The 11972-nt window shown below is 49.1% G+C and overlaps 1 protein-coding gene across 1 annotated transcript in view; it reads right to left on the bottom strand.

Moving 5' to 3' along the window:
• The window catches only part of TTC19 (tetratricopeptide repeat domain 19), an 18208-nt gene that overhangs the window by 2216 nt on the left and 4020 nt on the right, over positions 1 to 11972 (bottom strand). The window contains exons 3-9 of the mRNA XM_015812531.1: positions 10890 to 10961; positions 10762 to 10823; positions 9611 to 9705; positions 7851 to 8005; positions 5302 to 5464; positions 3820 to 3937; positions 236 to 284 (exon numbers count right to left, since the gene is read on the bottom strand). Coding sequence (XP_015668017.1) covers positions 236 to 284; positions 3820 to 3937; positions 5302 to 5464; positions 7851 to 8005; positions 9611 to 9705; positions 10762 to 10823; positions 10890 to 10961 — 714 coding nt within the window. The remainder of the gene's footprint in view (positions 1 to 235; positions 285 to 3819; positions 3938 to 5301; positions 5465 to 7850; positions 8006 to 9610; positions 9706 to 10761; positions 10824 to 10889; positions 10962 to 11972) is intronic.

Genomic DNA, 11972 nt, shown 5'->3' with positions numbered 1-11972 from the left:
CCCTTCCTCTTTTCCTTCCTCCCTCTCTCCCCTCCCCCTCCCTCCCTTCCTCTGTCCATAGGCAGCACCCCGCTTGCTCTGGAGGGCAACTTGCTATTTGCCCCCCTACACACACACACACACACACACACACAATTCTAAACACTCTGCTGACTCCCCACCCGCCCCTTTTTCTGTGGTTGTTTAAAACTTGTGGAAAACATTTTTTTTCCTTTGGAAAACTGCTTCCCCCCGCCCCCTTTTTTTTTTTTTGTGAGATCTGTACATTTGAAGTCTCCGGTCTGCTGGAATAACCGAGATCTTTTTAATGATTATGCCATGCTGTAATTTTAACTTTGTTTTGCTTTGTTTTCGTTCTTTGTTGTGTTTTTTCTTTCTTTCTTTCTCTCCGTACAGTTGGTTTTGTTCCCGCAAGCCTGTGAAGGACACCATTGCATGGGGGGGCTATCCAAATTCCCCCCCCCACTTCCTGGTTTGACCTCAGTCCAAATCTATTTTTTTTCACACACACCCCTGGCCCTTCCTTCCTTCCCTTAAATTCTCTTCTCCTTTCCTGTCTTTAACTCCCAAATCATCTTAACTGCTTTTTTGTCCTAAATGAAAGCAAAATTTCCGGTCTTCGGCTGCGGCAAAGGCCAAGTCTCCAGCCTGTTCCAGTCTCTGCACCCAAATTCATATTTCTTCCCTTTAAGAAAAAATTAAGCTGTGGATTCTGCCAAAAGGCGGCCGATTCGGTCGGCCTTGCGAGAAAATTTCCCACATTTTTTTTTTTCTTTTTTGGCCCGAAACGAGGCTAAGATTGCCCTGCAAGCGGCTTCTGGTGTGCATTTGAAGCCACCGTTGTCTGTTTACAAGCCAAATTTTGTGTAACCGCAAGAGAAGAATTTGTGAAAGCATTTGAATCTTGAACCGGGTCAAGCTTTGGAAAACCTCGACGAGAAAAAAAAAAAAGCTGAATTTAAAGATAAATCTGAGCTGTAAATCTCTCCTTTTTTTCTTCTTCTTCCTCTCCCCTCAAATTGTTCTCAAATTGTCCTCTGGGCCATTAAAGGATAGCATTGGCAAATTTTTAAGGCAGAACCCAACCTCAACAACTTTTAAGAGGCGTGGACTTCAATTCCCAGAATTCCCTAGTCAGCCAGTGCGGAATTGAAGTCCATACCTAGTAAATATCGTTGAGGTTGGGAAACATGGCTTTAAAAACTTGCTCAAACCTAATTTCTGAAAAGGGAATCGGCCTCCCACCGTCCTGGAATTATACCCACCTCTGTGGCTGTGCAGATGGGAGTTGTAGTCCTCTGCAGCGCAGAGAGAAGTTGCTTTGAGTGACACAAAGTGGCGAGTTGATTCTCCCTTCAGCAACCGCACTTGACGCCGGACTTTTCATCCCAACAGGGTGTTGTTGCCTTTGTGTGTTGCCTTCCCAGTTTTCATGCAGGGCTTGATGAAAAATAAAATTAAAATCTCCCATCGGGCTCCGAACCTGGTTACTAACATTTGCCGAATGAAAGAACCGTAGGAAAGGAGGGGGGGGGGGAAAAAAGGCAGAAGTTGTGTTGGCTTTTAAACCGTTTCTCCATCTCTGAGAAGCTCTGGAAAGAAAGCACACAACCGGAAACCCGTGTAGGAGGGGTATCGGCGTCATATTTATTTTTCAGAATAAATAAGTCAAGATCGCAAGTACACATCCTTGCGAAGGTTCTCGCGCCAATCCGTCGTTTGCCAATTTCTTTCATCAACCTTCAACCAACGGCTAAAGCGAAAGTCAAAAGGCGGCACCCACTTTGCAAAAACAAATCCCATCTTTCAGTTGGAATTTTCTGCAAAAATTCCACAGATTTGGTAGTTTTCCAAACAGGCTGCTTCACACAACGAATTGTCCCTCGGTATCTCCAATAACATTTCCTAGTTTGGGAGGTAGACTATATATACTTATATATATATCGCTGTCGATGATTTCTGATCCCTACTGTTGTTCTTCTCCACCCTGGTACGTTCAGTTTTAATTTTAATTTTGGAGGGGTGGGGAGTGGGGGAGAGAGAAGAATCCCAAATGTCCCCCATTTATGTCCCTCTTCTGTTGGTACCCATGCCTCAAGTAAAATGGTGACTTCTACAATTCAGACCAATCAAATAATAATAATAAAAAAGGGCAGGTTTGCGGAGTTTCGTTCAGTCCGTCTTTTCTCAGGGATGGGGGGGCAGACAGCTAGAAAGGGGGGCTTATTTTGCTTTTCATCACGGCTGTCCCCAAAATAATTGGGTGTGTGTGTCCTTTCCCCTGTCCCCACTCTCACCCAGTGCCCCCAAGAAAGCCCGTGGGCAGCTGCCAGGGTTTGTTGGTCCCCAGAGGAAATCTTAAAATCTGTTCCCCGTTCTTGTAGGGTGCAAAGGAAGGCATGAGAATTAACGCCAAAAAGCCGTGTTGATCTCAAGATTGAGTGCTTGACGGGGTTTGGACTTCAACTCCCAGAGTTCTCTAATAAAAACAGGCTGGCTGGGGAATTCTGGGAGTGGAAGTCCTCCCATCCTAAAGCATGCTGGCGAGGAATTCTGGCAGTTGACATCCACCCATCTTAAAGCATGCTGGCTGGGGAATTCTGGGAGGGGAAGCCCACCCCCCTTAAAGCATCCTGGCTAGGGAATTCTGGAAGTCCACCATCTTAAAGCATGCTGGCTGGGGGATTCTGGGAGTGGAAGTCCATCCCTCTTAAAGCAGGTTGGCTGGGGTATTGGAGTGGAAGCCCACCCCTCTTAAAACAAGCTGGCTGGGGAATTCTGGGAGTGGAAGTTCACAAACCTAAAACAGACCGGCTGGGGAATTCTGGGAGTTGAACCCAGGTCTTCCCTGCAAACTATCTGACTGCTGTGCCCAGATGTCATCCAGGAAAAATGACTTCACGAGATCCGGATTGGACCTTCTGGGTTTCAAAAGAACGGGGAAATTCACGGGGCGTTTTTTTTTTTACCCCCCTCTCCTCGTTTGCCTTTCCTACCTACCTAGCTCACATTCTGTCATCCGGGTAATCCTCAACGTACGACCGCACGTGAGCCCAACCTTTCTGTCGCTAAGCGAGACAGCTCTGAATTGAGCTTTTCCCCCTTTTACTAATACTTTCTACAGTTGTCAAGCCAATCCCTGCGGTCGCTAAGTCAGTAACACCGTCGTTAAGCGAATCCGGCTTCCCCCGTCGACTTTGCCGGCCCGAAGGCTGCAAAAGGGGATCGCGTGACCCCCGGGGACACCGCGACCGTCATCAATACGAGGCAGTTGCCAAGCGCCCCACATTTTGATCACCTGACCCTGGGGAGGCTGCGACGGTCGTAGGTGTGAAAAACGCGTCCCTTTTTTCTCCCCGGCGCCGTTGTAACTTTGAACGGTCACTAAACAAACCGTTGTAAGTCAAGGACAACTTGCAGTTGGGAGGGGCAGGCCTTTAGCAGGCCTCCCTCCGGTCCAGTGGAATGACTGGGAAATTTAAAAAAAATAAGGATAATTTTATGGCTTAAAAGCTGCAGGTATCTCCGCTTTATTCGGCCCCCGGCGGTGCCAACTGGGGCTGTCCTGGGGGGGGTTCCTCGCCCTCTGCCCTCCAGCTGGCGCCCCCTACATGCCATTTTCTTGGGCAGGGCACCGGTGGAGGGCTGCCCCACGGAGAGCCACGCCGTGGGGCCCTGACAAAGCACCTGTCGCAGTTCAGACAATCGTAGTCCAAGCCGATCGGGGGAATCAGGGCCGGTCACTCCTTCGGTCCCTCGGCCCCGGCCTTGTCCGCCTCCGTCTCTTGCAAGCCGGCCCGCGCTTTGGCTCGCACCCGCCTCCTCTTGGCTAGCTGCGCCAGTTCCTTCGTGATGTATCTGACGGCAACGCCGTCCCCGGATTTCTCGGCCACTTCCAGGGCGGTTTGGTAGACCAGCTGGGCCTGGGAATAATCTCCTGCGAAGGAAAAAAAAAAAAAAAAAGACGATGCAAAGATGAAGACGGACGGACTTCAACTCCCAGAATGCCCCAGGCACTTGTGATGAAGGCATGCCGGACAGGGAATTCTAGGAATTGGAATCCACCCGTCTTAAAACGTGGCTGAGGACCTGTAGGTCGTCCTCGACTTAACAACAGGACGTTTATAATAATAATAATAATTAAAAAGTTGGAAGGGACCTTGGAGGTCATCTAGTCTAGCCCCCTGCTCAGGCAGGAGACCGTATACCATTTCAGACAAACGGCTGTCCAATCTCTTCTTAAAAACTTCCAGTGTTGGAGCATTCACCGCTTCTGGAGGCAGGTTGTTAATAATAATAATAATAAAGTCGGAAGGGACCTTGGAGGTCATCTAGTCCGACCCCCTGCTCAGGCAGGAAACCCTATACCATTTCAGACAAATGGCTGTCCAGTCTCTTCTTAAAAACTTCCAGTGTTGGAGCATTCACAACTTCTAGAGGCAAGGAGTTCCACTGGTTAATTGTTTAGGGACCACGGAAGTTACCACGGCGCTGAAAAAATGTGACTTATGGTTGTTTTCCCACACTTAACGATGATTGCCAGGCTCAAAGTTGGCAATGGACTCGTATTTATGACGGTCGTTGTGTCCCAGGGTCACGTGATCCCCTTTTGCGATCTTCTGACACGCAAAGTCAATAGGGGGAAGCTGGATTCACTTAACGACCGGGTGACTCATTTAACAACTGCAGTGGTTCACTTAAAGACTGTGGCAAGAGAGGTCGTCAAATGAGGCCAAACTCAACGACAGTCTCACTTTGCGATGGCAGTTTTGGGCTCAATTGTGGTCGCAAGTCAAGGATTACTTGTACATAGGCAGGTAAGAGAGTCGGTTAAAGGCACCAGGCTAAAAAACAAAGTGATCTGAATTCTAATCCTGCCTTAGACATCAAAGCCAGCTGGGTGACTTTGGGCCAATCACCAGGTGACGGTGAGTTCTAGTCCCGCCTTAGGCACGAAAGCCAGTTGATTGACTTTGGGCCAATCACCAGGAGACGGCGAGTTCTAATCCCGCCTTAGGCATGAAAGCCAGTTGATTGACTTTGGGCCAATCACCAGGAGACGGCGAGTTCTAATCCCTCCTTAGGCACGAAACCCAGCTGGGGGACTTTGGTCCAGTTCCTTTCAGCCAAACCCACCTCGCAGGGTTGTTGTGGTGAAAATAGGAGGAAGAGGGAGCATTAGGTATATAGTCCCGTTGCCTCCTGAAAAAAGCGCTTTGGGGACCTCCAGGTGGGGGTCCCTGGTGAGGTTTCCCCCTCTCCCTGCCCCGCCAGGCTAATCCACCCCGATGCCGCCCCTACCTTTATGGATCAGGATGCCGGCCAGGTTGTTCAGGATCACGTGGGCATCGGGGTGCTGGGTCTGCTGGGCCAGTTCCGCCGCTCGGCTCACCTGGGCGTAGGCTTCCTCGTAGAGGCCCTGAGCATCCAGCGCCGTGGCCAAGTCGTTCATCACCACCACGGTCTGAGCCAGGGAGGGGAAACAACACAAAACACAACGGCCGGCCAGAAGGACCAACGTTAAAAGTCGAGGGACTCCAAAGCCGGAGAGGCTGTCCTGCGCGGAAAGGAGGCTTCGGTGGGTCAGGTGAGCTGCTCCCCCAAGTGAAGGGCTTTTGGGGTGAACGGTGGCTCAGGTAAAGGGTTATGGGTGGCTCTTCCCGATCAGCAGGAGGGGAAGGGAGAAGGCTTCGGGCCCGGGAAGATGCCACTTGGGAGAGGATATCGGCAGCTCAGGGCGGAACCGGGAGGGGCTCGGTGCCCTCTGAGCTGGGTGGTTTCTCTTGCAGACGTTTCATGACCCATCTAGGTAATATTATCAATGGTAGAAGGGAGGAGGAGAAGAAAGGAGGAGAAGAAAGGAGGAGGAGGAGGAGGAGGAGGAGGAGGAGGAGGAGGAGGAGGAGGAGGAGAAGAAGAAGAAGAAGAAGAAGAAGAAGAAGAAGAAGAAGAAGAAGAAGAAGAAGAAGAAGAAGAAGAAGAAGAAGAAGAAGAAGAAGAAGAAGAAGAAGAAGAAGAAGAAGAAGAAGAAGAAGAAGAAGAGAACTGTGGGGTCCTTGGGGTCCTTGGTGCTCTCTGAGCTTGGTTGTTTTCTTGCAGACCTTTCATGACCCAACTAGGTAATATTATCAGTACTAAAAGGGAGGCGGAGAAGGAGGAAGAGGACCGTGGGGTCCTTGGTGCCCCCTGAGTTTGGTTGTTTTCTTGCAGATCTTTCATGATCCAACTAGATAATATTATCAGTGCTAAAAGGGAGGATGAGGAGGAAGAGTGTGGGGTCCTTGGTGCTCTCTGAACTTGATGATTTTCTTGCAGACGTTTCACAACCTAACTGGATAACACCACCAGTGCTAGAAGGGGGGGAGTAGTGAGTAGTGAGGAGGAGGAGGAGGAGGAGGAGGAGGAGGAGGAGGAAAGCAACTATGGGCTCCTTGGTGCTCTTGGTTTTCTTTCAGACGTTCCACTACCCAACTAGCTAACGTCATCAGTGCTAGAAGGGAGGGGGCAGATTTCCTCTGTTTACTCCAATCAAGGCGCTTCCAACTCAGACAAACAACCAAACATTAAACCGCATCCTAATCAAGGAACTACCAAGATTACACACCCACTGACACTGACAGGGCAAGCCACTTGTATTTAAAATGACAGCGAAGCCTGCTCCCTTCTAGCATTGATGATGTTACCTAGTTGGGTCATAAAACGTCTGTAAGGAAACAACCAGGCTCAGAGGAGTACCCAGGACCCCACAGTCCTCTTCCTCCTCCTCCTCCTCCTCCTCCTCCTCCTCCTCCTCCTCCTTCTTCTTCTTCTTCTTCTTCTTCCTCCTCCTCCTCCTCCTCCTCCTCCTCTTCCTCCTCTCCGCAAACTCCACTCCCTTCTAGCCCTGATGATGTTCCCTAGTTGGGTCATGAAACGTCCGCAAGAAAACCAACAAGCTCAGGGAGCACTGAGGACCCCATAATTCTCCTCCTCCTCCTCCTCCTCCTCCTCCTCCTCCTCCTCCCCCCCCTTTCTTCCTTTTCCACAAACCAAACTCCATTCTAACCCTGATGACATCACCCAGTTGGGTCACGCAATGCCTGCAAGGAGACCACCAGGCTCAGAGAGCACCAAGGGCCCCACAAACAGAAAAAAGGCCAATGTTCCACAGCCAAACCCATCCTTCTGTCCTCAACTGTGCCATTTCTTTATTTTTATTTCGGGGACATCCCACTTGCTCTCTTCGCTACCCACCACCACACCACCGTGTCCTGCAAGGAGGGATGCGTGTCCCCAAGCCCACCCCCACCCACCCCCGGCCTGTTCCCGTGTGCCAAAGGGAGCACTTGAACTCGCAGCCTCCCACTTTCCAGGGCAACCCAATCCCAAACCGCCTTTTCTTTCGGGGAAACCGGAAGAGCTGAAGCCCTCCTGCACGCAAACCCGGAATCTGAACGGCAAGCGGTCGCTTCTTCTCCTTTCAAGAAGAACAGCATCGGGAGAGACCTCGGAGGTCATCTAGTCTGACCCCCTTGATCGAGAAGGGAAACATTGCCGCCTTTTCCCCAAAAAGAAGACCTAACTGGAAAATGAGCCCTAGCTTGATTTTTCTCGATGCTCATAATATCAGCCCCCACCCCAAAAAATAAGCCCCAGTTAAGATGGTCAGCCAGACAGACATGTTGAGTACCGTATTTCCCCGAATATAACCCCTAGCCAGAAAATAAGCCCTAATCTGTCTTTTGCAGCAAAAATAAATGTAAGATCCGGTCTTATTTTGGGGAAAACGCGGGTATAAAGTCTATAAAACCCTGTCAGTCCAGTGAATTTCTGCCCTGCCCTTCATCCTGGACACCCCCATGGGGGATCACCTGCGGGTGTTTCTCGCCGCTGACCTCCACCGCGATCTGCAGGGCCCGTTCGTAATTGGTCTGGGCCAGGGCGGTCTGCTGGTGGGCCAGGAGATAGCGGGCGTAGGAATCAAGGGTCATGGCAAGCAGGAGGTGGGTGTTGCTGCGTTCTTCCTCTGTAACGAGAGAGAAGGACGGAGAGCGTCAACCCAGCCCGGCTCTGGTCCGCGTGACAGGTCCTCGGCTTTAACCAGTGGAACTCCTTGCCTCCAGAAGCGGTGAATGCTCCAGCACTGGAGGTTTCTAAGAAGAGACTGGACAGCCATTTGTCTGAAATGGCATAGGGTTTCCTGCCTGAGCAGGGGGTTGGACTAGATGACCTCCAAGGTCCCTTCCAACTTTATTATTATATTAACAACCTGCCTCCAGAAGCTGTGAGTGCTCCAACACTGGAAGTTTTTAAGAAGAGACTGGACAGCCATTTGTCTGAAATGGTATACAGTTTCCTGCCTAAGCAGGGGGTTGAAGACCTCCAAGGTCCCTTCCAACTTATTATTATTATTATTATTATTATTATTATTATTATTATTATTATTATTATTATTATTATTATTATTATTATTATTATTATTTACAATGTCCCATTTAGTGACCCGTTCCAAGTTATACTACAGCACTGAAAAAAAGGGTACATATGACCGTTTTTCATACTTACGACATTGCGGCATCCCCCACGGCCATGTGATCAAAATATGGATGCTTGGCAACTACTGACTCGTATTTACGACGGTCGCAGCCACCCGGGGTCACCTGATCCCCTTTTTGCGACTTTCCGACGAGCAAAGTCCACGGGGAAAGCCGGATTCGTTTAACAAGTTAATAACAATTAACAACAGTTTGTTATTAAATTAATTATTATTCACTTAATAGTTGCTGTGATTCACTTAACAACTATGACATGGAAGGTCATAAAATGAGGCAAAACCCGCTTGGCAGATTCACCGTGCCCGCTAATTGACAACTGCTGTGTTCCACTTAACGGTGGCAAGAAAAGTCATAAAAGGGGTCAATGTAGGGTTACCTGCCTGAGCAGGGGGTTGGACTTGATGACCTCCGAGGTCCCTTCCAACTTTATTATTATTATTATTATTATTATTATTATTATTATTATTATTATTATTATTATTATTATGACGGTCTCACTTAGCAGAGACAGACATTTGGGGCTCAATTATGGTCATAAGTCGAGGACTACCTGCAATACCGTGAATTATGATTCTCAGAAGGTTCTCCCTCCCCCCCAACCAAATACCAGGTGGTCCTCAACTTACGACACACAATGGATCCTATTCATCATAGTTGTACGTCATAATAGTCAGAAAACGCCTCGATCTGCGGCCTGATTTTAAGACCTTTTTTTTTCCCAGCAGTGGTTCAGTGAGTGCCATGGTTGTTAAGCAAGGCATCGGTTCACTATGGCGGCAGTCCTGCTGAAAACCGGAAGCAAATACCCGTTTTCAGCCACACTGTCATAAAACGAGGACCCCTTGACACCAGAGCCATAATTGCAACCCGGAATGCTGAGTGCCTGAGAGGTTTCGCCCCATGACCACCAGGGGGCGGCAGCAGCTGTGAGAATCAGAGTCCTAGGTTGCTAACTTCTAGCGTTCACTAAGTGGTCCGTCGTTAAGTCGAGCACTGCCTGTAAGCAAGTTCTCAAGGCGGTCAGGCTGACAGCCAACAGGTCTGGGGTGGCCCATTCGGCTCCCAGCAGCCTTTACCTGGCAAGGCGTCCGCGGGCGTCTCCTTCTGCTTGGCGACCTTCTCCTCCAGGGTCAGGATGCAGAACTGATAGCCAGCAAGGGCAAGTTTGTCCCTGCAGAGAGAACGGATTTATTTAAAATGTCTTTTGGGGATTCGGTTTTTCTAAGAAAAGAGACGTTTTTTCTCCAAGTCTCTTCATCTCTTTTACACACACGCACACACACACACACACACACACACACACACACACACACGGTTAATACAACTACCTAGCATGTAGGCTGCCTAGGTTCGAATCCCATAAAGGGTGTGGCTAGCTGATGAGAGCAAAATGAGCTCAAAATAGCTATTCTAGTCTCCCACTTAATTCTTTAACTCTTTGTCAGCAAAAAGAAATCTGAATATATATATATATATATATATATATACATCATCAGCAACCCTGATGATGTCGGGAGTGCCCGACGAAAGCTTGGTTGCCTTGTATTTTAAATGTTTTAAATGCTTTTAATGTTTTAAATGCTTTTAAATATTTTAAATCTTCTCTTGGTGGTCAATGTTATTTTTGGTTTTGAGATGAATGCACCCAAGAGTCAAATTTTTACCAGTTACAACACAAAAGACTAATGGGCACACAGCCAGCACCTCAGCTACTCAGGATGTTACGAAACAGCCGAACAATCCGCAAACAATAACTCCAACACAGCCAACCAACCCACCTACAGCAACAAAGCCAGCACTCCACACACCCCCACCAATATTTATAGAGAGACGGCAGCTCCGGTCACACTTTGCTCGCACAAGCACGAAGCCGAAGACCCCAGCCTGATGATGACGAGTGGGACCTCGTCGAAACGTCGCCAAGAAACTCTCAATCTTACACGGGAAAAGACCCGAATACGCCAAGACCTGCATACCTGTACCCATGAAAATCTACGAAAACATATATTCATATGTTCACATATACACACACACATATATACACACACATATACACACACAAACATATGTACACACACACACACACATATATATATATACACGCACACTCATATATATGCTGGCTGGGCAATTTTGGGGAGTTGAAGTCCACCCATCTTAAATGGAGAAACTCTATCCTAGGCCCACTGAGGGAAAGGAAAAGGCACCAAGAGGTGATCAAACTTACTGGTTTTGAGCGGCGTAGATGCTGGCCAACTTCAGGGACATCTGGAGAATGGCATTGTCATCCTGGAGGATCAGGGAGGGGAAAAAAAGGGGGTGGGTGGGCATCTGTAAGGGATGGGCTACCTAAGCTTGGTGCCCCCTCCCACCGAGCATGAAACAAATGAAGGAACTTAGGAAACAGCGTTCTCCATTGGTGAGTTTCTTTGGAAAGCGTGGAAAAAGCCAGCCGAATAAACCACTCAATGAAACCGCTCCCTTCTCTTCGCCTCCTTAACATTCTCCCCCCCCCCAAGGACCCCCAAACTTCAGCCATGAACCCCCTGTGACAATGCCGTGTCACTGGGCGGGAGTTAAAATGATAACCGTTTGACAGAAGGAAAGGAGAGGCAGTCCACAGCCAAGACACGGGAGGCAGAAATTAGCCGTGACTCCTGACTCTGGGTGCTTTCTGAGCTGGGGGGGGGGATTGTTTCTTATAGAAGTTTCATGACCCAGCTAGGTAATGTCATCAGCGTTGGAAGGGAGGGCTGGGTGTAAGAGAGAATGAGGAGGAGGGGGGGAGGAAGAGGAGGATTGTAGGGTCCTTGCTGCTCTCTGAGCTGGGTGGTTTTATTGCAGAAGTTTCATAAACCACCAGTGTTGGAAGGGAAGGGGGATTTATGGAGAGGAGGAGGAGGAGGAGGAGGAGGAGGAGGAGGAGGAGGAGGAGGAGGAGGACGAGGACGACGACGACTGTGGGGTCCCTGGTGCTCTCTGAGCTTGGAGGTTTTCTTGCAGAAGTTTCATTACCAAACTAGGTAACATCATCAGTGCTAGAAGGGAGTGAGATTTTGCAGAAAGGAGGAGGAGGAGTTGTGGGGTCCTTGGTGCTCTCTGATCCTGCTTGGGTTTTTTTGCAGATGTTTTATTACCCAACTAGGGAACATCATCAGTGCTAGAAGGGAGTGAGGTTTGTGAGGAAGAGGAGGAAGAGGAGGAGGAGGAGGAGGAGGAGGAGGAGGAGGAGCACTGTGGGGTCCTTGGTACTCTCTGAGCTGGGTGGTTTTCTTGCAGACATTTCATGACCCAGCTAGGGAATATCATCAGGGCTAGAAGGAGGAGGAGGAGGAGGAGGAGGAGGAGGACTGTGGGGTCCTTGGGGCTCTCTGAGGTGGGTGGTTTTCCTGCAGACGTTTCATGACCCAACTAGGGAACATCATCAGTGCTAGAAGG

The sequence above is a fragment of the Protobothrops mucrosquamatus genome, unplaced genomic scaffold (genome assembly GCF_001527695.2).
Source record: "Protobothrops mucrosquamatus isolate PMUCROS unplaced genomic scaffold, P.Mucros_1.0 scaffold_62, whole genome shotgun sequence".
NCBI lineage: Eukaryota > Metazoa > Chordata > Lepidosauria > Squamata > Viperidae > Protobothrops > Protobothrops mucrosquamatus.
The sequence above is the reverse complement of the archived record's forward strand: the minus strand, read 5'-3'. Positions and strand labels throughout refer to the sequence as shown.